The sequence below is a fragment of the Nanorana parkeri genome, unplaced genomic scaffold (genome assembly GCF_000935625.1).
Source record: "Nanorana parkeri isolate BGI_ZX_2015 unplaced genomic scaffold, ASM93562v1 scaffold686, whole genome shotgun sequence".
NCBI classification, from domain to species: domain Eukaryota; kingdom Metazoa; phylum Chordata; class Amphibia; order Anura; family Dicroglossidae; genus Nanorana; species Nanorana parkeri.
Window position 1 is genome coordinate 13,482 of NW_017306954.1, and position 27,885 is coordinate 41,366.

Here is a 27,885-nt window from a genome sequence, read left to right on the forward strand (position 1 = left end):
GTCAATGCAAAAAAAATCAGGAGTTAAATCTTAAAAATGCATTTAAGTACCTAAACTATTAAGAACAATGTATCTTATATGTGAATCACTCGGCTGTAGACCATCCAATCATCTCTGAATTGGTGCTGACACTGTCCTTCCTTCTGGAGGGGGGCTTCTTTGTTCCCCATGGTCCCTGTGTGTGTTGTAAAGTAGTCACCGCTCCAAGCTCACTCCCGGGATGGACTACAATCTCATGTTTAGTTTACTGGTTTGTATTGAGATTGTAGTCCATCCCGGGAGTGAGCTTGGAGCGGTGACTACTTTACAACACACACAGGGACCATGGGGAACAAAGAAGCCCCCCTCCAGAAGGAAGGACAGTGTCAGCACCAATTCAGAGATGATTGGAGGAACTACAGCCGAGTGATACACAAATAAGATACATTGTTGTTAATAGTTTAGGTACTTAAATGCATTTTTATGATTTGACTCCTGAGAGTAGTGTCATTTTATTGGAGAATTATAAAAAAGTACAGTTATCCTTTTAAAGAAGACCTGTCATAAGAGACATATGGAATCTGTTGTACTGACTTCCATCTGGATATTCTAATTGTCTGGATGCTAGCATTTCCATTGCAAGGGAATCTATGATGAGGAATTAAGGAGGCTGCCCTTTCTGAACTCTCCCTTTTGAGAATGCTGGTTCCCTGGCTGTGATGTAAATGCTTTCTTAGACTACAACCCAAAATGGATAAGAAGAGATAAAGAACTCTCTCACTCATTCATAGATTGTTCTGGATCTGTGACTCAAAAAAATTCAGACCCAGCCAGGCAACATTCATTACTTGGTGAGTTGCTGACCTGAAACCAGGATGCAGTTCTGACCTTACTTCCTCCCAGAGCTGTTTTGCAGGAAATGTCCAAAAAGTATAACAAAATATTCCTTGTTGGCAGACCCTAAAAAAAGCATGCTGTGTACTTCTAACGTACTGGTATTCTTTAATCTAGCATTCAGTCAGGTTTTTCATGTCGGTAGACATTTAAAGGACAACTTCACCTTTAAAAAAAACAAGGAAAACAATCCATACTCTTCTAGCTCCATAATCTAAGATTGACTCTCATCTAGGCCAACCCAGTAACTCCTCATAGACTTGAATGAGGCCATTCTCATAGGGGCTGATTTATAAATGGGTGGAACCCAGCAATGCACACCTGCCTGGTAACTTCCCATGGACTGAATGGGGCTATACTCCAACAGTAGAGACACTAGGAGGCTGATTTATAAATCTTCCACCCATCTATAAGATGGGCAAATGCCTTTCACACGGCATTCCCACCACTAGATGTAGCACTGGAAGCTTCTCTGTTTTTTCTAGGAGCGGGAATGCCATGCAAACAGCATTTGCCAAGCTTATAGCTGGATGGATGATTTATAAAATCTGCATCCTAGTGTCTCTACTGTTGGAGTATAGACCCATTCAGCCCATGGGAAGTTACCAGGCATGTAACTAGATGGAGACGAAGAGCACTGGAATTTCCTATGCTCCTCTGGAAGGAACTTCTGGTGGAGGGAATGCCATGTAAATTGCATTTGCCCAGCTTATAGATGGGTGGAAGGTTTATAAATCAGCCTCCTAGTGTCTCTATTGTTGGAGTATATCCCCATTCAGTCCATGGGAAGGTACCAGGCAGGTGTGTGTACCTGGGTTCCACCCATTTATAAAATGGCCCCTAGGAGTGTAGCCCCATTCAGTCCATGGGAAGTTACCAGGCGGGCACGACAGTACCAGATATTTTATTTAGGTATATTTGTCCTTTTTAAAATGGAGGTAAACTCACATTTTCAACAGAAATATTACTTAACTATTAGAAACACAGCTTGGGGGGATGTGTGAAAATTCAACGGTTACCTGGAAGTAGGTTAAGTGCCGCTGTATTAGCAGATCATGTGTCACGAGTCCACGTCGGCTGTATACTGGGTCAGTAATGTCAGCACAGTCTGACCGTGATTGTGTACTCGGCTTCTATTGACATCCACAGTGCAAGAGTTACTGCCGCTGACCTTCTGATCTAACGTAGCTTCAATACCCAGAAACTGAACAGGACCTGCTATTTCCAGTTCCTCTGCTTCATCTTCCCGAATGCCTCCGTATTTTTCTGACTCTAACCCTAACTTTTAAGGCTGCCATTGCTTGAGTCACAAATCCAAATCTCTGCATTCTTGTTCAGCAACTTTTTTATGTTCTTGAAGCCAAAGCTCAGCATGACGGGCAAGCTTGTGTTTTCAAATGTTCCCCCTATTCTTATGTCTTCAATTTTTATCCTGAAATGTCTTCGTTGCTCTGATTGTTGGTGGCGCCATAGTACGGCCCTTCTAACATTCTTTTTGTTTTCCTGTAGTAATTATCATGGCTCCTATATGGCCTCTCCTGGTGGTATTGGTCTTTGGGCTGGATACACAAGTTTCTCTGGCACAGACGACTGTTTCTAGCACCAGGAATGAACTGACTGCCGCCTCCTTCTTGGAAGACCTCCTACAGAGATATGGAGAAAATGAGACCCTGTCATTACCACAACTGCAGTCTCTGTTGGAAAGGCTGGAGGTGGGGAAAGGGATTGGAGACTCCGGCAACCTATCCCAGGTGAGTGCTGTAGCTGTGTGCTAAAAGTTATCAGCATGTTTAATACCGTATGCCGGTTTGCCTTGCTGGAATTTCCAGTTTCTTAGTTGCAGTCCGTGATTGCTATAGTCTAAAAGTAGACCGTTGGGGGGGAAAAAAACAGCACATTGATTTAGCATAATAGTTCTTCTTTAAAGGGCTGCCCCACCCCAAAACTGACATTTCTGGTTTTCCCTGGTTTCAGGCAAGTTAAATAACACACTGGATTATTTCTCTCCCACGCACTCCAATGTTAAGATACACTATATTACCAAAAGTATGCTAGCCAGCCTTTACACGCACATGAACTTTAATGGCATCCCAGTCTTAGTCCGTAGGGTTCAATATTGAATTGGCCCGCCCTCTGCAATTATAACAGCTTCATCTCTTCTGGGAAGACGTCCACAAGGTTTAGGAGTGTGTCTATGGGAATGTTGGACCATTTGTGAGGTCAGGTACTGATGTTGGAGGAGAAGGCCGGGCTCGCAGTCTCCGCTCTAATTCATCCCAAAGGTGTTCTATCGGGTTGAGGTCAGGACTCTGTGCAGGCCAGTCAAGTTCCTTCACCCCAATCTCGCTCTTCCATGTATTTATGGACTTTGCTTTGTGCGCTGGTGCGCAGTCATGTTGGAACAGGAAGGGGCCATCCCCAAACTGTTCCCACAAAGTTGGGAGCATGAAATTATCCAAAATGTCTTGGTATGCTGATGCCTTAAGAATTCCCTTCACTGGAACTAAGGGGCCAAGCCCAACCCTTGAAAAACAAATCCCCCCATAATCCCCCCTCCACCAAACTTTACACTTGCAGTCAGGCAAGTACCGTTCTCCTGGCAACCGCCAAACCCAGACACGTCCATCGGATTGCCAGACAGAGAAGCGTGATTGGTCACTCCAGAGAACACGTCTCCACTTCTCTAGAGTCCAGTGGCGGCGTGCTTTAAACCACGGCATCTCACGCTTTGCATTGCACTTGGTGATGTAAGGCTTGGGTGCAGCTGCTCGGCCATTGAAACCCATTCCATGAAGCTCTCTACGCACGGTTGTTGTGCCAATCTGAAGGCCACACAACATTTGGAGGTCTGTAGCTATTGACTCTGCAGACAGTTGCCAACTTCTGTGCACTGCTTCAGCATGCGCTGACCCTGCCCTGTCATTTTACGTGGCCTACCACTTAGTGGCTGAGTTCCTGTTGTTCCCAGTTGCTTCCACTTTATTATAATACCAGTAACAGGTGACAGTGGAATATTTTTAGTAGCAAGGAGATTTCACAGAACATCTGAATCCAATGATTTGGAGGGGTGTCCCAATACTTTTGGCAATAGTGTATGTTGAGATATTGTAGAATTCACAGTTCTTCCCAAATGCTTCAACTATCAGAAATCTAACTTGTGATTCCTTGACCGTAATAAATGGAAATTGCATCTGCAAAAGTATTGACGCTTTTCCTGTGAAATCTGCGGTCTAATCTCATTAATCTGATTCTATATTATGGCCTGCCCCCTTCATGTGTGTTGAATGTTGCCATTGGTCAGCGGGAATATCCATACCTGTTGCTGTGAACCAAGAGTAAGTTGGTGCCCGAGTCAGAATCGGGTAGTTCTGCAGTTGGTACCATCATCATAAAGCTTCTCATGAAGGTACATTTATTTTTTGGTGGGGTATGCCAGCACTTTTGTCTACCAGTTTAGATGGTTTGGTTACCGCAGGCTCACCTTATGAACACTGTATCTGTACAGATGGGAGTGCTCTGTTTGCTTTCTGGGTAGACAACATTATGAATAGAGTTTGTGAATTCCATCCATGCTTGCCCATAGTACAGTACATAGTACATAGTACAGTACATGATCAAAATATATTCTCAAATGTCAACTGGCTCTAGAATGAGCTATGGCACCCACACACTAAAATCCAATTGATGGGTCTCTTTGACCATTCCGTGTTCAGATTGGATCTAATAAGAATCAACCTGTGTGTGCCGTTCCTTACAATCACTTATTGTAGACTTTCACTGAGGTCATCTGAAAATAACAATAAAAAATAGTGAAAGTTGGAACAATTTACATTTATTATTGGGGTTTTGCAGTGTGTGATGTATCACTTTTTTTTTTTTTTTTTTTCTTTTTCCTGCTCGATATTTTTTTATTGAAGAAACCATTTTCAAGTGTGACAATCGAGAGAGTAGAGTTACAATGGTGAATAACAGTTATTGAGAGACCTCGTGGGTGGACTGTTTTGTAGTTGACGTGCATGTACAAAACCTCTTGCTGGGGCCCACAAGGCAGCATCGAGCGGTGCCTCTTAGAAGAGGAGGGGGAGGGAAAAAAAGGTGTAGGGTAGCATCATGGAGGGTAGAAGGGATAAGGTGGGGTAGGCGTCCTAGAATCACGGACAGGACCTTGTATCAAACAGCCAGGGCTGCCCGGGGTCCCTAAAGTTCTTGCAACTGGTGGTCAAAATAGCTTTGTAAGTAACAGACACTATGCCTGCATGTAGAAGACTGGGAACCCTGGATGGCCTAACGGTCTTCACCTCCGGAGTCCACGGGTTATTCTCGAATGAGAACGGCACAAAATGCTGCTTGAAATGTTTGCTGATTTATCTTGTATTTTATCTTGTATGCACTAGCTTATCAGCTCTGGGAAATAACATGTGTTTCAATACTGGCACAGATGTGTGATTTTTGTTATGTGAGAACTTTGTACGGGAGACTTTGCAGTTTAATGCCCTCCGCGTCCACGCCAGTCCACAAAGGATTGGAATCATAACCCTCAGAATGCTGGGGTTGCTTTCTCCGGTGCCTGGCCATGGATTAGGAGGAGGCATTTGGAGCACAAGTCTTTATTCACCACTAAGCCTAATGCAAATGTGAAGTAGCTTCTTATATTCTCAACCAGACCGTGAGGGTCATTTTTGTATTACATTTTAGATAGTGATGAGCAGGTAGACTCTGTCGGGTTTATATTTCTGTTGATGTTCCCTCTTGGGAGCTTTAATCTGTCCTTTTTTCCAGATGGTGCTCAAAGCGATGAGAAATCCAATGTTTGAGTGCTGGGGACAACTGTCTATAGAATAATAAAAAAAAAAGACAGGAGTTTTAACCCTTCCCTTCTCTATCCCAAACTAGAAATAAAACCCTTTTTTGCTTTTACAGCAGGAGTGGAACAATTAATATGGAATTCAGGAGCCAGCCTTTCCAATCCAGGAGCCAACTCCATTGCCAACAGCTATAGGAAACCACAAAAGTTAGGCACCAGCTGAGCGCTGGCCACCTGCCCCTGCTTCAGATGCACTTGAAAAATAGAAGATGGATGGAAAATGATAAATAATAAGTCATTTTTCATATTAACAAAGCCTATACTAAATGTAACTTGTAGGCTGTCTGCCTGTTGACCTCCTTCAGAAAACATTTGTTGTCTGTCTCTGCCTTCAGTACTATCATGGACGTGAGGTCAGGGGAGGCAGGTGAGGCAGAGCCTTGCCTAGTACTATTTTCTCTATTCAGATTGGCTTCTAACAGGTTACACATCAGGGAAATCCTCCCCGCTGTGTAACCTGTCATGGACGGAGCGCTGGATGTTAATTACAGGCAGCGATGCATCCGGCTTTTGACAGCTAAGTTAGGTTACACAGCAGCGGGCTTCCGACAAGAGCTGCAACAGCCTCTACATGCTGTTGGAGGCTTGAGCTCTGTGGATGGCTTGGACCAATGGCAAACAGCGATTGTTGCAAGCTGTCCAATCAAAAAAACAGTGAGGTCATCAATCTCAATGCCTCACTGGTGACAAGCAAGTGAGGGACAGAGAGGCTCCTCCATGTCTCTTCCCTTCTCCATCCATCCTCCCTCCCTCCTCCACACAGCTCGGTGATCAGGCTGGGGAGGAGGTGGGCCGGGGCATGGGCGGAGGCGGGCAGGGCGGGGGCAAGCGGGGGAAATGCCTCACCAAAAATGGACTCCACTGCACGTCACTGAGTACTATAATACACTGACCTGGAACAAGCATGCAGATTAGGGGCATTAGAACACCAAACCTGTATGTGTTCCAGGTTGGTCACCTAGAAGCTGGTGAAGCTTCCGGATCATCATGACAGACAGGAAAAGAGGTCGGGCAATGGCGGCATCCATGATTCTTCAGCGCAGGTTTCCTATCTAAGGTTGTGGTGTAGTGATGTTTTGCGAGCGTGGCTGAGACAGTTTTTGAAAAACACCACAACCACAAATCAAATTATCTTGTTGTGCTTGCGGCTGTAAAATGTAATGAAGATAATAACAACTTGCACCATCTGTCTGGTTAGGAACAGGCCAATGACGGTGTAAGGAAATATGAAAGAATGCCGAGTCCCTAAAAAGTTAATTATTAGTGAAGATGATGCAAGTGAAAAAACAAAGATGAAAATCGGCAGAAATTACAGTTAGCGGAGGTCAAGAGATGTCATGTGATGTGTTTTGTTCCTTTTTGGATGGAGTGGGAAAGGTTTGAAACTCCTGATAGTTTTGCTGTTTCTGTCCCGTTAAGGAGGTTCCTCCTGACATCCTGTCCCAGAGATACAGCAAGAAATTAGATCGAATTTCCTACAAAGTCACCGGAACAGGTGTCCCCTTTGGAAGATTTAATATGACCTCCTATTCTGGTGGCAGCTTTCTGTCCCATAACAATGCTCACCAGGATAAATAGAGGGGGTGATTCACCTCAGTGGGTACATGGCAATTAAAACCTCCAGAGGTTCTAACTAGGAATGTACTGATACTAGTATTGATGCAGATTCCGAGTATTTGGGCGAGTACTCTCTCGCCCACATGCTCAGATACTTGCCTCCGATACCAGTCAGAGGGAGATTATGGAGCCAGCTTCCTTTCTAATCAGGAAGCTGGGCGGCACGTTATGACCCGCCGCCTGGCTCACTTGCTGCCTGGCTTCTTGACCAATCAGGAAGCCGGACAGTCTCTGCAAGTGAAGCCTGGTGTTCTTTAGAAAGAACACAGTCTTCCCAGGCAATCAGCAAGCCAGGCAGCGGGTTGTGATTCACTGCCCGGCTTCCTGAAACGGGGCACACGGCATCGGTGTATCGGTACTCTGTATCGGCGAGTATCGAAAAACCGGTATTGGTGCATCCCTAGTTCTAACCCTGCACCACTCTATCCAAGAGAAAGTTTTGGCTACACATTCACTTTAATGTTTGTCTGGAGAAAGTGATAAGCCTTGGACAATGTCTGTTGTATGCTGGTGATGTAGAGCTTTGTAGAAGATTTCATGAGGTTTCTTTGGTTCACGAGGAGTAAAAAAAAAAAAAGATTTTGATAAATGAGAAGAAAACCCAAATATGATTACACGGAGCAACGTGGGAAGAAGGAAAACCATAAGATTATTTTAATATAAATGATTAGAAGGTTCATTTTCAATATTTTGGATCTATTTCTGGTAAAGTGTACCTAAAGCCCAAACCTTTTTTTTTTTTGGGGTAGAGTGGTGATGAGGGGTTAGAGCCTCGGTCAGTATTTTATTGCTGTGCCCCCCCCACTGGCTAGAGTCACCCTTCCATTTGTCCTGTTGACCATTGTTACCAGGGCACAAAGTGAAGGGAAAAGTCAACATTAGGGCTGGTAATGATTAAAATTTTCGTGTTCGATTAATCTACATTTTTTTTAAATGGATTAATCGATTTTAATTTCGATGAATTATAACACATATACAGATCCAACTACATTGGCCTATACACATTAATTAATCTCACGTGCCCCACTCAATATGGCCGCCGCTTGAGTGGGGCAACTCAGAATAATAACGTGCTGGATTAGTGTGATCCTAGTTCATTTTATTACTTCATTGCTGTGCTGTATGTGTATAGGCCAATGCCTTGGCTGGCGCTCGTGTAGAAAGTTTCTTGGGCAAACTCACCGGCCCAAGTGACTCCTCCCCCCTTCCCTTCGTTAGCCGACGGAGCCACTTGGGGAAGTCGATGTCCGTGACGGCTAACGAAGGGAAGGTGGGAAGAGTCCGACGGGACTCCCGGAAGCCGGCGGAGAGGTGCGTGTTTTCATTAGCGATCAAAATAATTTTAATCGATCAAAAAGTTTAACGATTAATCGAGAAATTAATCTTTTAATTTCCACAGCCCTAGTCAAAATCAATTAAAACGGGAACAGAGGGGAAATCTTGCAGTGGCCATGTTTGTTCCATTAACTTAGAGGGGGTTTAACTTACTTTTGGAGAGGTTTCCTCTTGCAGGACAGGAAGTGAAGGAAATCTCCTAAATGGGACACAGATGGCCAAAAAATTATGTATTTTAAACCGTACCCTGGTTTTAAAAGAAAATGGATTCCGATGTTATTTAAAGTGTTCTTAAAACCCGGTTTCTGTGTAATATTTGGGATGCTTATGAAAGTGTTGTATTCTGCTTCTTCTCAATGTAACTTCCTGCTATCCTCCCTTATCCTGGTTCCCCAGTTGCCCTGATTTCTGGTATGAGGGTGGTTCCTTGGCTTCCAGAGTCCTGTAGAACCCCACTAGAGCTGTTCATATGTGTACACTCATAGAATACATACAGAGGCAGCCTAGGGGAATGGAAACCATGACTTCCTGTCCCATCGTTCCATGTGCAATAACACTAGGAATGATGGGACCTGTAGTCTCAAGCAGGCACCTGACCAGAAGTGTGAGGAAGCCACATGGAGGCATTTTTAGAGGCATTTTTTTTATAAAATTGTCTAGTAAATAGCAGATGAGGACGGATGTGTTTTTTAAAATAAGATGCTGAGGCTTTAGTACTAATGTAAGTGCACTTTTCATGCGCCTCCATCCCCCTCACCCCTCTCCCTGCTGAGCGTTTGTATAACATAGAATGCGTTCATGGACTTGGAGTCACCACAGCCTCAAATCTTCCCATTCCTTCACTGCGCAGACCTGACTACTTAGCCTATAGTGGCTATGATTAGGCCAACCGTAACCTTTGTCCTAAAGCATGGTGCTTAACGCACGTTTATGAAAGAATGCCTCTAATAAAGAGGTTGAAGGTGCTGAGGAAGAACTAAGTTGCAGTGGTTTGAAAATCGTCTGAAGAACAAAGAAAGCCAACACTAACTGATATTCAGAAGAAGACCTCATGGCTTGGGGAAACCTAAAGAGATTGTGTAGGGCATGTGGAGAGGACAGAAGTGAAGTATTAAAGCGGCCTTTTACCCGTATCTTAAAAAAAACAAACGGCAAATACACCTTTTTTTTTTTTTTAGAAATGTTTTTAGTGATGACAATCTACAAACACATATTTCTAGATAATTGCCGGCTTTGTATTCTTTGCATTCCTTATTTCTCTTTTCTTCCCCAGTCTTCTGACAGTGACCATGTTTACTAAGGGCAGGTTACTAGAGCTCAGTTTACTTCCTGGATTTCTGGCACATGTGACTAGGACATGTGACCATGCACATCATCTCAGGGGAGGAAAATGCCTTTCCCTGAGATCTGGTGAGCTTACAGATGAGATTTCCCAGCAATGCTCTGCTGATGACAAGGCAATCCCAGTGTGCATTGCCTTGGAAAACTGAAGTCGTTTGCACCTTCAAAGCAGGAAGTGAACGCTCTGCGAGTGTGAAATATTTCGCAGCATTTTACACCTGACATGTCTGTTATTATTCATCATCATACATGGAGAGATGTATGGTAGAATTGGTAGAATTAGATTTTTTTAGTGTAAAGGTCTGCTTTAAGAAGATGCATTGCTCAGGAAAAAGATATAGCAGAGGGGAAGAACATGACCTTAGTCCTGTGGTATCACTGAAAGTATTACTGTCCTTTTTTCTCCTCAGTGTCTCAGTGCTTCTACTCTTTTTACTGCTCACAACCTGACCTCGGACTCTACGTTGGATGCTGGGGGGCTGCAGAACCTCTGCCCTTCAATCCTCCAACAGTTGGAAACCCAGTCATGTCAAGGAAGCCCTGTCCCTCAGAACGAGACCAGCGATGAGGGGAGACCCAGCACTGGCGAGGGTAAGAAAGAAGTTTTTTCTAGAGTGCTCGCTTCCTAAAAGCCATTAAATAACATAAACTTTGTATAAAACAGTTATGTTTATAAACAAAACAAAAAAGATAATGTTTCAGTGATAATAAGATTGGGATGTTCGGAATTCTTATTAGTGTCTTGATGTGTCATAAATATGTTCTCACTGTTCTTGTAGTAGGAGATAACCAGCCAAGGACAATTGTCATCTAACACCCTAATCATTTGTGTTATCTAATTCCGCATTCTTATCCATGCATGATCCATGCTTCTCCTATATGTGGACTGACTTTGGTTTTTTTATTTTTTTATTTAATATTTCATCTTTTTTTGTGTCTTATACTCTTTTTACTGTTCAAGAAGCATGCAGTAAGATTGTCAAATTCAGAAAGTCACCTTGAACCGATATTCTCTGTAGAGCAATCGACATTTTAATGTAATATGTGCTGGTTTTTTTCAAGTGCTCGTTTTCATCTATGTGCAAAAATAACACCCGATCCTCGCAGTCCCCCAGCCTTCCCCCCCCCACACTTTGGTTGTGGTGGTCCAAGGATCCTTGAGTCATCGCTTCTAATGGTGTATTGGATGTGAGGATGCAGAGGGACATGCCATCAATGAGGTGGATAAAGGCTGGAGGGAAGTTTCTGTGACAGCCAGCTGGCTTCGAGGTTGGGGTGAGTATTGTTTTTTTATTTTGCACCTAGATGAAAATGAGCACTTAAAGGAGAACTATGGGGTCAGTGTTTTTTCCCCATAGTTCTCCTAAGGGTCACGGGAGGACATATACTAGCATCCTCCCGTGACCCTAAGCTCAGTGTGTATAGCGAGTTACAGCTCGCGTTATATTAAGACCGCTGCAGCCGGGAAGGATCCCGACATTACTGTTGAGATCCACCCAGCTGCGTGATTGATAGCTTGCTCTGCCTATCTAGAGTCAGAGCCAGCTGTACCTGCCCCCGTCCGTTCCGCCAATCAGCGCTGGAGGATAGGGGAGGGGGGGGGTCCCTGCAGGGAGCCGTGAGTGACAGTCACGGCTCTCTGCAGGGACAGTATGGAGAAGTGAGCGACTATGTGTTCGCCCGCTTTCTGATCTACTGAGCCGACCTGTGACAGTTTCATTGTCACACATCGGCTCGAACTATGAGGTTGAGTGAAAATCACTCGCCTCATAGTTCTCCTTTAACCCTTGCAAAGCGGGAAACAGCCCCACTGCAAAGGTTAATAAAATGTTTACTCGCAGTTCATTGTTAAAAATTCTGTTGCTTCCAGCTGTCTGTTGAAATGGGTGCAAGTTATCCCCTGACAACTGTTTTCGTACTGGTCCTTGAGCTCTGCCTGTTAGTTGAGATGGCCAGTCATAAATGAAAACGCAGGAAAGATCTATTGGTTGCGCTGCAATGTGAAGGGAGAACTTGTGTGTGCGTCGTAGGATGGAGGACGTGAGAAATCTGCAGCTCAGTGCTGGAGGAATTTAAAGAATGTGGAAAACATGCAGCACATTTTTTGTTCATTGTATTTTTCTTTTTGTCTACCTGTTTTTGAGCTTTTTATACATTACATGATGTTTTGTGCATGCCGTCATGTATACTCTTGTGTGTAATCTTTATCTCAGCTCTGCATTCTTGTGTTGTCTATACATGTGTCCCTCACAGTGTGCTCTTATTCACAGTCTGGGGTTTTGGATTCGTGGCAGTCACCGTGATCAGCCTGTTCTCTCTCCTGGGTGTCTTCTTTGCCCCATGCGTAGAGAAGCCTGTCTTCCGACGAATGCTTACCTATTTCATTGCCTTGTCCATCGGCACGCTGCTGTCTAATGCTCTGCTGCAGTTGATCCCAGAGGTGCAGTACCGGCTCACACCACAGAAGGCGCTCATGCCGTTATAAATCATACACATGCAAAATCATCACGCCTAACATTTCCACTATCGCTTCCAAACGATATTAAACTAACAGCTCGCTCACCACTCAATATATCGAACACATTCAGATGGCTTTAATCAGCTGTCTTATACATCCTAATTTCTGCCTGCTCTGACTAGATTGCCATTGTATCCAGAAAGCAGTTAAGGGCCATAGCCTTAGGCCATTATTTGTGAGTTAAACTCTCTTGGGGTAAAGGAAATAAACAACCTTAACTGATAATTGTAGCTACAGAAAGGAATAAATCTCGAGAGGAAAAATGTTGCTTTGGGCTGTACAGAGGGGCCTAATCTCAATCAATCTGGGGTACGATCTTTGGAGATGGGTTACGGTCTTTGGCGATATGGGTTACGCCTGGGATGGCCAAACTGCGGCCCATCCAGTAAACACTGGATACCAATAAACATCTGAGACTTGATGTGCTAGAGCAGGGGGTCTCAAACCTCTCGCCCTCCAGCTGTGGTGGAACTACAAATCCCATGAGGCTTTGCAAGATTCTCACAGACATAACTCCCGGAGAGAGATGCTTCATGGGATTTGTAGTTTCACCACAGCTGGAGGGCCGGATTTTGGCCATCCCTGGGTTACGCTCTTTGGGGAAGGGGTGCGGTCTACAGTCTTTGGGGAAGGGGGGCGGTCTACAGTCTTTGGGGAAGGGGTGCGGTCTACAGTCTTTGGGGAAGGGGTGCGGTCTACAGTCTTTGGGGAAGGGGTGCGGTCTACAGTCTTTGGGGAAGGGGTGCGGTCTACAGTCTTTGGGGATGGGGGTATGGTCTTTGGAGAAGGGGTATGGTCTATAGAGATTGCAATGTATGTTCAGGTCTCAGAGGGTCCTGCCTCCATCCCCCATGTCCTTGATGAGCTGACAGATCTGTTATAAATTCATTTGCGGTTGGTTAACTTTTTTACCCATTTCAATCGAGATCTCTCAGGTGTCTGCAGCATGAATGGATTTTATACTTGTTATATTGTTTAATTTGTTTTTCTCTCCTTTCCAGGGTTTAATTAAAGGCTGCAATTTCTGCTGTGTCAAATGGTTGTTACTCTACGGTGCATGTTTGTATGAAGCGAGTTTGGCACAGCTGAATAAGCAGCATCACCTTGTTTTAACTTGCTCCATTCTATGTGGTTAAATGAAGGAAGATTTATTATGTAATCTTGTATTGTTATTTTAATGTCAAACTTCTTCTGCCAAGGGCTGCATTCACACCTCCATGTTTTTGTGCAGTACATTAAATAAAACAAAAACAAAAATCTTGCTTCAGTGGGGTTTGCAACAAAATGCACTTTCTCTGCCAATGCGATTGTAAAATGCAGCTGAACGTCCCACGCTGAGACCGCACTACATAAAAAAACAACTCAGAGGTGTGACTGTAGCTTTACTTCCCCCGTTTCTGGTGTACATTCATCAGGCGGGACATAATGTGGGAACACTGGGGGTCACTGCACACCTAAACCGAGCACTTTGCACTAGGATCAGCAGAGGAAGGTATTTTGCTTGCTCAGGCTTATCCATGAAGTGGTACCCAGGTTACTAAAACTGTAATATAAGGCCTAATGTAGGTATTACGATCCCTAATCCTCTGTTATTTCACCAAATCACAGTTAATGAGTTGTATTTTTCCAAACGTTGATTTAGCCCATGAAACGGCAACCTCTGCCCTGTTTAGAGAATTGATAATCTGTTTTTGGCCATCAAGCATTCAGGGCACAGAGTCTGCGTAATTATTTTTTGGAAACGTGAACTCCAGAACAGAATGGGTGTATGTGATGGAAATCGTACCGGTTTCTGGTTCTTCAGAAGGTCCTAAACTAACGGCTAAACTTTCAAATTATGCAGCGCCCGCAACATATAACGTGTTAATATCATAAACCATAAAATCAAATAAATATATGTGACTCAAATGTATAAACTATAATAGTATAATACACACATGAATATTAGTGACTTAAAGTCTTTCTAAAAAACCCATCATTGGCCCTGGATCATTGATCCCACAGGGTATGTGGACCAATTGTTAGTGACAACCACCGTATAATTGTTGAATGATGTGATGTGTCAAATCCAAAGAGGACTGTTCAAAAAGTATTCGAAAAAATATTCAAAAAAAGGTGTTCAAAAGAAGTTCCGTGAACTATGTTGGGGATAAGGGTTAATACCACATATATCCCCTCGAAAGGTGCACTCACCGTGAGGTAGTGGCTGTGATAAGCAGCCGGAAACGCTCAGACAGAAGCTCTCAGGACCGCAGCATCGATCCACCGTCTCACTATGGTCTTCAATAAAGGATGTGTCTCCACGTTTATGGAAGAAAGAAGCCTTTCATTGTGTAATGTTTTTCAACACAGAGGCTTTATTAAAAATCAAGTTTAAAACGGACAATCACGAACATTTAAGATTTTGTTCGATCAATACACACAGCCTAGGAACGGAGTCCTGTGTTGGTATGGCGTGTAGTTAGGCCCGCCCCTACGCGTTTCGTCGTCTTGACGTCTTCAGGGGGTTTTGCAGGTCTGCCTATGTGCAAAATGTTCTAACTCGTATAGCCTTTATAGGGGTCTATTTATAAAAAATTGTCATAGCTTACTCATCCACCGGGACTGCATGTACATTCGTTCTGTGCGAGTTAGCCAGCTGTAGTCAGGATGGGGGAAAAAAACTAACAGGGTTATTCGCAAAAGGGTGAATAGTTTGGAGAAGGCCTGAGAAGTGAACAATCTAGGCCAAAATAGCTGATTTAGAACAAATTCTCCAGTTCAGCTGTATTGTTCCCTTCTCCTGCCTTCTCCAAACTCTTCACTCTTTTGTGAATAACCCTCTAAGTCTATAGGAAAACATCTTGCGCATAGGCTGCTGCTCAGTTTAGGACCTTCTGAAGAACCATATATAGACCTGGAGTTGGGTATACTTGTACTGAGATGCTCTAACGAGGACCCCAAGACAAGTTTGATTTTCCCATTCAACCCCCAAACACATACACACTCCCTTGCACACACATTTTTAAATTTACGTCAAGTTGTAAATAAACAAAACGAGGAAGGCCAAAGTGTTTGCTGGATCGGTTAGGGATGGACAAATCTCAGGCATTGACTACTAAAGACATTCGAGTGTGAGCTATTCCTATGAAATGGCTCCTTCTTGGAAACATACCTGATGCATTAAAGAAAACATATTTTGCTCAGTTTACGTGTGCTGGTGACCTCCATAAATGTGTTGGTTTAACCAAACTGATATCTATGTAATCAAATCACTGATCAACTTTCTTATTTCTCCCCTCTTCTGGTATAATTTCCTTGTCTATCATCTTGGTCTTCCTCTTCTTTTCCTCAGTGTGGGGTTATGGACTTCTGTGTGTCACCGTCATTTCCCTCTGCTCCCTCCTGGGGGCTGGCGTGGTTCCCTTCATGAAGAAAGCCTGTTACAAGCGTCTTCTCCTCTTCTTCATTGCTCTCGCCATTGGGACCCTCTATTCCAACGCTATCTTTCAGCTCATCCCCGAGGTATGGGGGGACCTTGTGCAAATCTGAGACTTGGTGTGTGTGTTTTGTGGTACCCCGTAGTGTTCTTGTGTGTGTCATTGGTGTGCTTTGAAATGGGGAGGGAGAGGGGACCGTTGGGTGACATCTTTGCAAGTTAGGCAATTTTGTGTCTCTCTAGCGCCTCAAGAGTGGAGAGAAAATTGTTCTGTAAACCTGCACGGAATAGAACAGACAGACATCTTTACCCAGAACCTTTCCAGACTGGCTTCATGCAAGGATTTGAATATTTAGCTTTAAATACCTATAATTGTGTAGGCCGCTTAAGAGAGATTTAGGTTTGCCTCTTATTTACCTTCTATGTCTATGAGCATACTTCTGTGGCTTAAGAGCCAAGGGTTAGAGGTCACCTAAAGCCCGACAGTAGCTGCCTTGTCAGCTTTCTGATCTCGCACACAGTTTCTCTGTTCAAACAAGAACCTATCCGTGCGAATGGAGCCAAGTAGCTAAAGGGGAACTAACCTTTCAATAAAAGCCACAAGAAGACCTCTGCCAATGCCGTGCTGTAGAGTGCCGACTCTACAGCTAGGCTCCTGTATGCCTGCAGTCAATGCAGCAGATATGTTAGAGTCTGAAAAAAAAGTTCCTAATTTCCCTTTATTAATAAAATGCACAAGCGACTGACGGTGACATCACCAGGACTGCTAATGCATTTCGGCTAAAAAGCCTTAAAGATAGCTATGTTTAGGGTTTTAAGCCAGGATGTGTTAGCGGTCCTGGCACTGTCCTTGATGGCTGTTTGTGCATTTTAATAATAAATGAGGAACTCTTTTTCAGCTCATTTGTTTTATCAATTCGGATTGGAGGCATACAGATGCCTAGCCGTAGAGCCGACACTCCACAGCACAGCATTGGCAGAGAGGTAGGGCGACTTTTTTGGAATCGGACTTCACTCTCCGCTCCCTCACCAGCACAGACTTCTTCATTCAGTCTTCTTTCGTGTTTTGGGATCTTGGGCCATTTTGATTGGCCAGCGGGGAGCAACGTAACTCCACGTATGTGCATTGTAGTTCATACATTTCAGCACCAAGGTGTGTTGATGATGTACACTGAACTGTGCATGTGCAGCTCTATGTACAGTATAAAGACGATTGCAGACAGGCAGATGAGTCTGTTTTATTGCAGAACAGACCTTGCCATATCTCTTCTGCAATAAAGAGCCTGCCTGCTCACACATTTTCTATTTTAAGATAAGATCCACTTTAAGAGGAACATTTAAAAGCTACAGGTCACTGTCCTGTAGCTTGTGGTGAATGAGGTCAGGCGTGAGGACTTCAGCTTGAGAGTCAAGGTTTGGAGGTCATCTGAAGAGTCCTACGCATATAAACCAAGTGCAGCTACATAAGGGGGTGACTATAAATCTTTTGGTTATAGGCTTAAGCCATTTGGACTAAATATTCAGATTCTTCCGTAAAACCAGTCAGGACTCGTATTTAAAGAGAACCTGTTACTTTATGGTACATGTAAAGCTGTAGAAAGAGGAAAGTGTGGGTAGGTTGGACACCATCTTTGCATGTTTTTGTGTATATTGGACAGTAATGAAGGTTCTGGTGTATTTTCCAACGGTGTCCTTCACATGTCCTGTTTAAGCTCTCGTATGTTCTCATGGTAAAGGTCATGTTGAAGGAGACTTTGATGTAACAGGCACTGGTGTTCCACTGGGAAGCAGGTATGAAGAATGAGTTGGAGAAGTCAAGTGCTCGGACAAGTCGCCTTGTGTCTAAAAAAAAATTTTTTTTTTTTTTTTTTTTTCTCCTTTTTGGGTTTTTTTTTTTTCCTCATTTCTCATCCCTGCAGCTCCTCAGAATTCAGTGTCCGTTCCACTTGTCATTTCATAAATCATTAATTATCTTCCTGCAAAAAAAAAAAGGAAATTCAACTTCTACACTAAAACCATCATAACTGAACAATAAACCAGGCCCGCGTTCAGCTTTCCTTACTTTTTCCAGCATTATTTTTACTAAGTCTATAGTCAACGGGTCCCCTTTAGTAGGACAAACTCACTTTTTGTTTTCTTTCTGAAGCCTTGATTTGTGTGCAGGACACTGAACTGATTTCTCCCTATACCGCAGGCCTTTGGCTTTAACCCTCTGGAGGATGCCTACATCGCAACATCTGCTGTGATCTTCGGGGGATTCTATCTCTTCTTTTTCACTGAGAAGGTCCTAAAAATGCTGCTGAGTCAAAAACATGAGGTAACGTGCTGACAGTAGCTTGGTAACGGAAGCAGATTTGTATGGGCAAAGGTCATGTGCAATTTTTTTTTTTAACATAAAGATAAGCAGTCCTGAAATCTAAATATTCAGTATTTATTATTATTATTATTATTATTATTATTATTATTATTGTTTGTCTTGTACATGAACGATGTGGACTTGTGCTCCCCATTCTTTATCTGATCCTGACGCACCTTTTTTGAGTGTCAGCAGGCAAATGTCATCATAAGCAGTTTGACTTTTACTGCTTGGTTACCTAGCTGTCCATATACACCTTGTTTTCCTAATGAGCACTTTTTTAACTTCATTTTTAATAGGCAAAATATGACATTTTGCATATTAATAATTAATTTGTATTCTACTCTTGGGCCAGCGAGTGGAGTTTTAGGCTCTTTTGAAACGGGGCCTTCTGGCATTCCTGTGGCAGGAATCCCCAGGTGTCCCTGTTCAGATGTGGCCGCTGTACTCATTGAAGTGGATGGCAGGTTGACAGCGGCTGCATCTGTCCGTGTGTATTCATATATGATAACATGTGGTTTGGGATAGTTGAATGCCGCTGGACACAGGATGTATGTATGCACCATGTATGTTTTACATGAGATGTGGCCGCCGTCACCCTGTCATTTTACTTCAGTGGGTAAAACGTCCGCATCTGATTGCGCACACCTGGCATTCCTGTTGCAGGAATTTGTATGTTCCTGCTGCAGGAATCCAAGAACATCCCATATTAATAGTGCCTTTACTGTTTTTTTTTTTTTTGTTTGTTTTTTTTATTTCCACTTGTTTTTTCAGATATTGCTTAGCCCTTTTGTTTGCAGCGCTCACTGGCTAATGCGGATATTTACATGCACAAGGCATTGAAGGATTACTAAAGGCTGGGCGTTTGTTACCTTAATACATACTCTGTATTAAGGTGAAAAACGCCAAGTACCTTTTTTGAGTCCCCCGTCCTCCCCACACTTACCTGTCAGCGTCGCTTGTCACTGCTGCGGGTCCTCCGTCAGAATTTCCTGTTTTCAGGGGAGGACAATCAACCTGTTGGGCGGCGAGGAGGGGCGTGGCCTGCCACAGTGCTGTGTGTGTGTCTATGGACACACACAGCCACTTGCGGTAATGGCTGGGCACGCACAGGTGCCTCCGGAGCTCAGCTTAGCTGATGGAGGCACCCGTGCAGGGTGCAGGGGTTGAGTGCTGCTGGGAGCCACTAGAAAACGAGTAATTAAACATTTTATAATTAAAAACACTAAATGATTTCTTCAGGTATGGGCCTTCTATTTCTAAAAATAATACTACTTTTGACAATGGGAAATGCTTGTCATAAGTCATTGTATTGTTCCAACACGTTCCCTGTGCGTATGCTTTTTCCAGTGGTTTTAGGATAGGCAGGTGTCTCATTGCAGGCAATCTTGGCAAGACATTTGGGGAGGAATCTTTTTATCCATATTGAAATTATGGGATTGTTTGTCTTTTTTTTTGAGCACTGGGAAGTACGAGGGCAATGACCTAGATGTTCCCTTTTCTCACCTCCTGATAAAGTAAATTTAGCCATTGTGTTGAGCAGAGTATATGTCAGAGCTGGTCTGTAACAAAACCAGGATATGAATAGAGTCTGTTATGCAACTGGTGATTTCTTTTGTTTTCAGTGAAGGTTTTTTTATTATTTAACTAGAAACTGGTGCATTTCTTCCCTTGCCAGCCAAGGTACATTTACAGGAATGTCGCTCCTTACTGTTTGGCTTCCTCATATTTTTGATAATCACTAGTCACTAAAAGGGACGGGAAAGAGTTGTCCCCATACACTGTACATGGCTGCCAAGTTATTAACCTGCACTTGTTTAAAGGAGAACTATGAGATGAGTGATTTCCACTCACCTCATAGTTCTAGCCGACCTGTGATAATGAGACTGTCACAGGTCGGCTCAGTAGATCGGGAGGTGAGCGAACACATACCGGGTTCGCTCACCTCTCGATCCTGTCACGGCTCTCTGCTGTGACAGGGGAGGGGCTGGATTCCCCTCTCCCCGCTCCGATCTGCCAGCGCTGACTGGCGGAACGGACGGGGCTGGTACAGCTGGCTCTGCCTCTAGATAGGCAGAGCCAGCTGTCACTCACGCAGCTGGGCGGATCCCGTCATCTACGTCAGGATCCGCTCCGGCTGCGGCGTCTCAGTATACCGCGAGCTGTAGCTCGTGGTATACTGAGCTTAGGGTAACGGGAGGACACTAGTTTGTGTCCTCCCGTTACCCTGAGGAGAACTATGGGGAAAAACACTGACCCCATAGTTCTCCTCCTTTTTTAAATCCTACATTTTTAATTGAAGCAATGTAAATATGTAGCTGGATGAGATGACTATTAGGAAGTCATATCATCCAAAAATATATGCTCTGCAGATGCCTGAAAGTTGTGCCACGTATCTGTTACCTATGGGTGCCCTTTCACGGGGTGCGAAGATCCAAAGTCCTTACGCCCACTCTCCTGCTCCAACCTTAACAAACCTCAGCGGCTGTCTGCAAACTTCTGTTCATCTATATGGTGAATGGAGGGCAATGTATGCTATGCTGTGTTGTAGGTCCAAAGATCAATTGGCCAGTTTTGTGCATTTTTAGTGCAATGGTCTCTACACATGTGCTGGTGAGCAGTGGATCCTTCAGAAGCATCTGGACAGGGTATGAATGGTGGTCTACAGACGGTTCTTGGGTGTCACAGTTGGTGAAGGTCTGTGAGTTTTAATCCTCTGTAAGGGCACCTAAAACTCCGGGGGAAGTCTTATAGTAAATTCTACACACAAGTAATAGTTGCAGCACACAAGCTGCAACTATTACAATGGGCACCACCCAACCTGTTCTAATCTTTTAATCTGCTTTATACAATCGAGAATAGAACAGGAAGAGAGGGAACACCTAAACTTCTAGATGGACAGTAACACGGCTATTAATAGTCACAGAAGATCTTGCCCTCTATGATGTAAGAAGCTAGTGAGGTAACACCCAAAATTCAACAGTAGGAATCATAATACCTTCCACTAGATGTTGCCGTACATCTTGTTCATTGAGAAAAGTAAACAAGAAATCTTTGGTCACCACGGGCATGTTTTCCACTTTTGAGGACAACTTGTATTTTCCAGGCTTATGCACCAGGCTGTTGGAACCGTACCAAGTAGCTCAAAGCCTGTTTTATTTGCATAATACGCACCAGGTCAAATTCCAGTGTTTTTCTTGAAAACAAATCCTGAAAGATTTTGATATTGCTTTTGGGGAGGACTGTAGTTTTGCATAGAGTATGGGAGGATCACAACCCCTGTCAGCTTTTATTTTTTTTATCATCTATGTCCCATTTGAGGAGCTTTCATTTTACTTCCTATCCAATAGCCAGGACAGGATGATTGCAGAAATCCTTCCAAAGTGAGGGAAATCCCTGGTGGTCACCAGAACCCATGTCCCATTGGAAGATTTCCAATCTATCCCTGTTCTGCTGACAACCCAAATTTGGGATTTTGTTTTACTTTCAGATAATGGGCATTAGGACAAATAGAGAGGCTGGATCTCCCTAATGAGGACACGGCAATAAAAACCTCACAGGGGGTCCTAATCCCGCTCCACGTTATGCATAACTTGGGCTGCAGTTGCACTGTAATGCTTCTGCATAAGACTGTGGGGGTGGAACAGGGCACAAACGGTTAATTTCTTAATGATCAGGGGGTTTGCAGGTGTTGGGCTTTTGAGTCATTATTGGGTGGAGATTGGATTCTAGTTAGCAGAGATCAGCTTATAGGGATCATTTTATTTGTCATAGGTGCAATCTATTTTAAAATGTCTTTAGTCCATTTTCTGCCACTTTGGACACTCTTCCTGGTTTGGCATGACAAGGATTGAACATGGACAGCACTGCAGAGTCAATGTTTTCTTATGTGTGTTACTAGGTGTTAACCGCCCTCTTCACTATCTCCAGCATGGTCACAGTCACTACACGGCAGATGCCAGGAAGCGTGATGCTGAAGAGGGAGTGACGGAGAAGCTGCAGAACGGAGACCTGGACCACATAATCCCCCCTCCAGGCAGCAGCGAGTCTGATCTCCGACAACATCCTGGCGATGAGAAGGTTGTGGTGGGGTCGCTGGCAGTACAGGTTGGTTACATGCATCACCTACTTGATGTGTTTCTGCCCATCATCAACCGGTCCACTTTTATCTTGTAATAGTCTGATTATGGTCAACCGCTGATAATTGATGGGAATCCAGGAAGATGTTGGGAGTGATGGGCAGGTAGAAGGCGCCACTCACTACATAAAAAGGGATTTTATCAAGCAAGCTTTGATTTTATTATCAGGAACCACTCTAGTATGTATTCCTATTACAATGCTGATGTTATAACAGGAGAGGATATGCTGGGACTTTACATCACCTTGAAATTGTAGTATCTGTGGACAGCTAGACGGGTTTTTGCAGCAGACTATCCAGCAAAGGGTAATGCTAGCAATTGCTCTGTTATAATGACGGCCTGCCATTTATATTTTGTCTCCCATACAGGACCTACCGGGTCAGCAGAGTTCTTGTTACTGGTTAAAAGGGATCCGTTACTCTGACATTGGCACGCTGGCATGGATGATCACTCTCAGTGATGGGTTACACAACTTCATAGATGGCCTGGCTATTGGAGCCTCGTTCACGGTGTCTGTCTTCCAAGGCGTCAGCACGTCCATTGCAATCTTGTGCGAAGAGTTCCCACATGAGCTTGGTAGGGATGGATTACGTTGCCTCTGTTTTAAATAAAATGTATGTCTGTACATCTGAAAGAGGTAGGGCTAATTTTGCTATTGAACGTTCCAAATAGTAGAGATCATTCTATTACCCCCTCACAAGTAAATGCTCCCACTACAGACTACTGGGGTCCGAGGGCCGCACAATAAATACAAAGGGACTGAGCGTTTCAAAACAAGGGCTCTGGACTATAGCAGTAACAATGTGATGTTCTGTGTTTGCATAGAGCCATGGTGGGCAACTCCTGGCCCTCCAGCTGTTGTGGAACTACAAGTCCCATGAGGCATTGCAAGACTGATGTAGGCATGTTGGGATTTGAAGTTAAAGCACAGCTGGAGGTCTTGAGTTGCCCACCCTTGGCATAGTGTTCTAAAATTGTGCAATGGTTGTGTCTGGTGGCTCATGTTGTTATAAGGTGTACTGCCATACAGTGAAATTAAATTGTATTATATCCAGAGGTCCAGGGCGCAATGGAGTTCTAGAATCTTAAAGAAGGAACTTTGACATCAACCCCTTTTTATGCTGGGTTGTCCTTTAATAAACAAACGTATCCAGCAATGATCTGTTGTGATCTGCTGCACACCCGCTCCTTTGTCATCGGGAGCTGGCTGCCTCTTCTAGATTCTTGCAACGGCCCCTCATTGGCAGGTCCAGGTCCCTCTGCCTCCATAGCTGTGAATACTTCAGCTGATACCTCCCAGGATATCTTATGTGGGTATCCCAGGAGCAGGGGGATGTCATTCTAACCTAGGCGGGCAAAGTGGTGTAGACTGTAAATTAATAATCCTAATAATAAAAATGTCCATGTAAAAAAAAAAAATGATGTACGGCTGTATAATAGAACTGCATACAGTCCATTTCCATAGGGCAGTACCCTGTCATTGCACCATGTAAAACCGCTGACCTTTTCATTTACAAATACAGATTGTTCTTATCTTATAACCCTGAGGACATAATAAAACAATTGGCTACACAAGCCCGCTGTAAACTAGACAAACTTCTTCACCTGAAAAGTCTCCTTAGAACTAAAGTACATTGGCGCGGTGTACGAGATTATTGATTAGCCATCAGAATCTCCTTAATTTCCTGTGTTTGTTTATATTGCAGGTGATTTTGTCATCTTGCTGAACGCCGGGATGAGCATTCCTCAGGCTCTTTTCTTCAACTTCCTGTCCGCCTGCTGCTGCTACCTGGGCCTGGGCTTTGGGATCCTGGCCGGCAGTCATTTCTCCTCCAATTGGATCTTTGGACTGGCAGGAGGGATGTTCCTGTACATTGCACTTGCTGACATGGTACGTATAAACAAGCGGTGACCTTGTCCCGTCCCATCGCTTTTCAGAGTAATGTTTTGATGAATAAATAAGCGTGCAGCCAAACTTCATTTCACATTTAGATATTGTTCTCCTTCCCGGAATATAGCTGGACACAGCTGAGAGAATTTTATTGCACCCCTTATTCTGATTGGAATGCTATTCACTTTTTATAACATTTTAATAGAACATGTTCCCCAATTTTTTTAATATCACATAATCTAGACCAGGCCTTCTATTTCTGGGGTTTTTATTTTTTACTATATTAAGGAAAAATGATTGAAAATGTTTGAAAAAAAGTTTAGGAAACAATGATTATTAACCCAAGGAAACCCAACAAAATGGTTTAGTCATTCAACTTCTCCTTTCTAAATTCATGGAATTGAATCCTGCTATAAAAAGGACAAATTGTTACCTTGCACATAAAACCCCAAAATGGTTTAATTTTTAATAGGTTGATGAGGTCTATAGAACCCGATTCATCTTTCATGATGGCTTTCAGATTACTGTGCACACAGCACCGCCTAGTGGCTGATATTAGGTACTGCACCACTGCCTCTTGAAATTCTATAAATAATCTGTTTTCAGTTGACTCCTGGGAACCACGGCAGCTTAGCGTGATTTACGGTTTAAATACCTCACGTTTTATGTCTCTGCAGATTATGGCCTGCGGGAGAACAATGTGGCCATTTATTTTCTAGATCTACACTACAGCAAAGTAAAACAGAGGTGTTCCTTATAGAAACCAGTCAGGTTTTCTGGGCTTGCGCATAATGTAGGTTGGACACTGAAAGCTGGCTCTTGTTGGAGAAAAAAAAGTGGTGCAAAGTTCTTTTACTTTGTGTAGTCAACGAGCACAGACGGTTATCTCCCAAGTCACATTTCTAAAAAGTGCATCTTTCTATGAATGTGGCACGAACTTGTTCTGTTCAGATTGCCAGAAGAGGATTGCACCATTTTGTTGTAGGAAATTCAAGGTTTGAATCCACCAGATGCATTTCCAGTGCAGATGACACTCAGACCAGAGAAATTTCATTTTGCTTGTAGTATGGCCCATTCTTACCAGCATGTTTCTCTGAGGTGTGCTGTGCCCTGTTTGCTGTATCATTGGTGTGGTGTGAAAAAATCAGATAGGCTTTAAGGCTGAGCCGATGTGTACAGCCAGCATCCCTTGCTTGTGCTGGGAGCACACTTGCATGGCGCCCCCTGCGCAGTGACCATGCAGACACTGACGGCTTCAGGTGACTGTTTATGATCATGTGATCACTGTGACTACCAGTCACAGAGATTCCATATCCAGGAAGCCTATGCATTGCCACCTGCCTTAAAAACGTGACAATGACGCCTGTAGCTGCAAGCACCTTGGAGCAATTCATTCTCAATTTCTATAGCAGAAGCTCTCAATTCGTTATCTGTTAGCGGACTAGCTCCTCCCACCCAGAGCACCTGTGTTGTATATTCGCCAGTTAAAGGCTGCAAAGTCAGTGCCGGGTGGGGAACTGAGCTGCTGAGTGAATGACTTGAAGCAGTCCTGTAGTGTGTATGTGTTGAAGAGTAAATAATTAGAAATAGCAGCTACTTGTAGGTCTATTCACAGAAGGGTGAAGCGTTTGGAGAAGGTGGGAGAAGGGAACAATCTAGGACAACATAACTGGACTGGAAAGTGAGCTGAATTGGAGAATTTTTCCTAATCGTCTATTTTGGCCTAGACTGTTCACTTCTCCTTCCCGCCTTCTCCAAACCTTAGTGAATAGACCTGTTAGTTTTTGTAACTAACACATTTTTAAACTGCATATGTTTGGCAAGAATATACTCTACTAGGCAACCCACAACTCCCCTCGGTCCCTTTCACAGCCGCTACTGGTACGTAAGGAAAAGCTTGTAACTCCCGGATATAGAAAATTAAAGGAGTTGCTGTCCCATCATATCCCCTCCTGTCATAACATCAGCATTGTAATAGGAATACATACTGGAGTTGTTTTTGATGGCGGCCTCACGGCTTACTTTTTTATGTAGTGCATGCTGCCTTCCATCTGCCCATCACTTTCCTGGATTCCAAGTGTGCTCTGCGTCTTTCCCTACTGCTTGATGTGATGCAATTTCTCAATTTCATAAAACTACATATCCCATCATGCATTGCTTCCAGCAAGCAATGATGATATTGTTCAGGTGTTGAGTTGTTGTTTAGACGGCAGCCTGTGTGAGAGTGGTGAGACAAGGAAGTACAATTATGTCAGTGCATTGAGTAAATGACACCCTATGGGCATATTCAATAATTAAGTTTACAAAACCTCTAGATCCTTGTTTCTCAACTGGTGGGTCTTGACCCAAAAGTGGGTCGTGACCCCGTGTTCAGTGGGTCGCCGTGTGGCTGTAACTTTTTTTTTAGGTGAGAGGCTTCTCAGGCTCCCACTAGTGCAGCACTGTTCTTGCACCAAGCAGCCATTCATATGCTGCTTGGTGCCAAGTGTCAGCTTGAGGTGGGGTGGGCTGGAACTATGGCCTCGAGGGAGCTCCATTCATAGATGCATTGCTTACAGCTCCCTCACGTGTCCTGTAGAGGTGCCTGGACTGGAGTGACGTCACATTCTGGCAAGCACTGCACACATGGATGGAGCTCTGTCACAGCACAAACAGCACACACTGGACCCCAGGCTGAGGATCCACTCCAGTTTTTGTAAGGTAGGGAGACTGGGGATCTTAAAAAAGATGATTAAAAAAAAACAAAACATTTTTTGGAGTGTGTGTGAGATTGTGTCTGTCAGTGTTTTTGAGGGCCCGTTCACACTACTACCGTGCGTTAATCGAATGGTACCGCAATGCCGTGCGGTCCATTGCAATGCGGCTTGGGTCGCAACTTAAGGACCAAGAACAAATGTGGGTCCTGAGGTTACACAGGTTGGGAGCCACTGGTCTAGATGGATCTGGTAATTGGGAGTGGGATAGAACTTATGTAAATTTAAATATAGAAATACAGATTTATTTAAAACAAATTTTGACCATAAATACCCTTTTTTTTAAAAAAAAATTAAACTGTATTCCTGCAAATGGATTTATCTTGTACTCCATTTCTTGAGATGGGCTGAATGTTTGCTGTCATTGTTATCAGTCATTCGATCAATAACTCAATCTTTAATACATCTTGCTTGCTTTTGTTTTTTCCTCCTTTTTTTTTCTAGTTCCCTGAGATGAATGAAGTCAGTAAGGAGGATGAAGAAGGAGGTCGACCCCTCACTGCTTTTCTCATACAGAATGCCGGCCTTCTCACTGGCTTCGCCATTATGCTGCTGCTCACAACGTTCTCTGGTCAGATCCAGCTGGTATAGGCCCGGGTGACTCAGAGGCCGACAAGTCCTTGATACGACGTCTCTAGTTATTTCTTTCATCGGCAGAAGAATGGTGGCCTAAATCTGACCAAAGGGAGAGGGATGTCTATGGCAACATTCCTTACTTCTTTGTATGTATGGAGCTAGAGAACCAGATATTGGCGTATGGTGGTCCAGCTAACTCTTTTT

At 43.7% G+C, this 27,885-nt stretch overlaps 1 protein-coding gene across 1 annotated transcript; it reads left to right on the forward strand.

The window, feature by feature from the left end:
• The first annotated feature begins 2,390 nt into the window (after nucleotides 1-2,390).
• SLC39A14 (solute carrier family 39 member 14) lies at nucleotides 2,391-27,885 on the forward strand. The gene is made up of 8 exons (XM_018563686.1): nucleotides 2,391-2,624; nucleotides 10,441-10,621; nucleotides 15,883-16,052; nucleotides 18,161-18,283; nucleotides 22,253-22,429; nucleotides 22,830-23,037; nucleotides 24,168-24,352; nucleotides 27,550-27,885. Exons 1-8 carry the CDS (start codon nucleotides 2,391-2,393, stop codon nucleotides 27,694-27,696), a joined length of 1,425 nt encoding a protein of 474 aa, XP_018419188.1. The 3' UTR covers nucleotides 27,697-27,885.

What these genes read in the sequence shown, in the direction of transcription:
- SLC39A14 (XM_018563686.1), top strand. Translation starts at nt 2,391, where the DNA reads ATGGCTCCTATATGGCCTCTCCTGGTGGTATTGGTCTTTGGGCTGGAT. An exon ending in AGAGTTCCCACATGAGCTTG is followed by an intron (nt 23,038 to 24,167) that starts GTAGGGATGGAT and finishes TTTATATTGCAG; the next exon opens with GTGATTTTGTCATCTTGCTG. An exon ending in ACATTGCACTTGCTGACATG is followed by an intron (nt 24,353 to 27,549) that starts GTACGTATAAAC and finishes TTTTTTTTCTAG; the next exon opens with TTCCCTGAGATGAATGAAGT.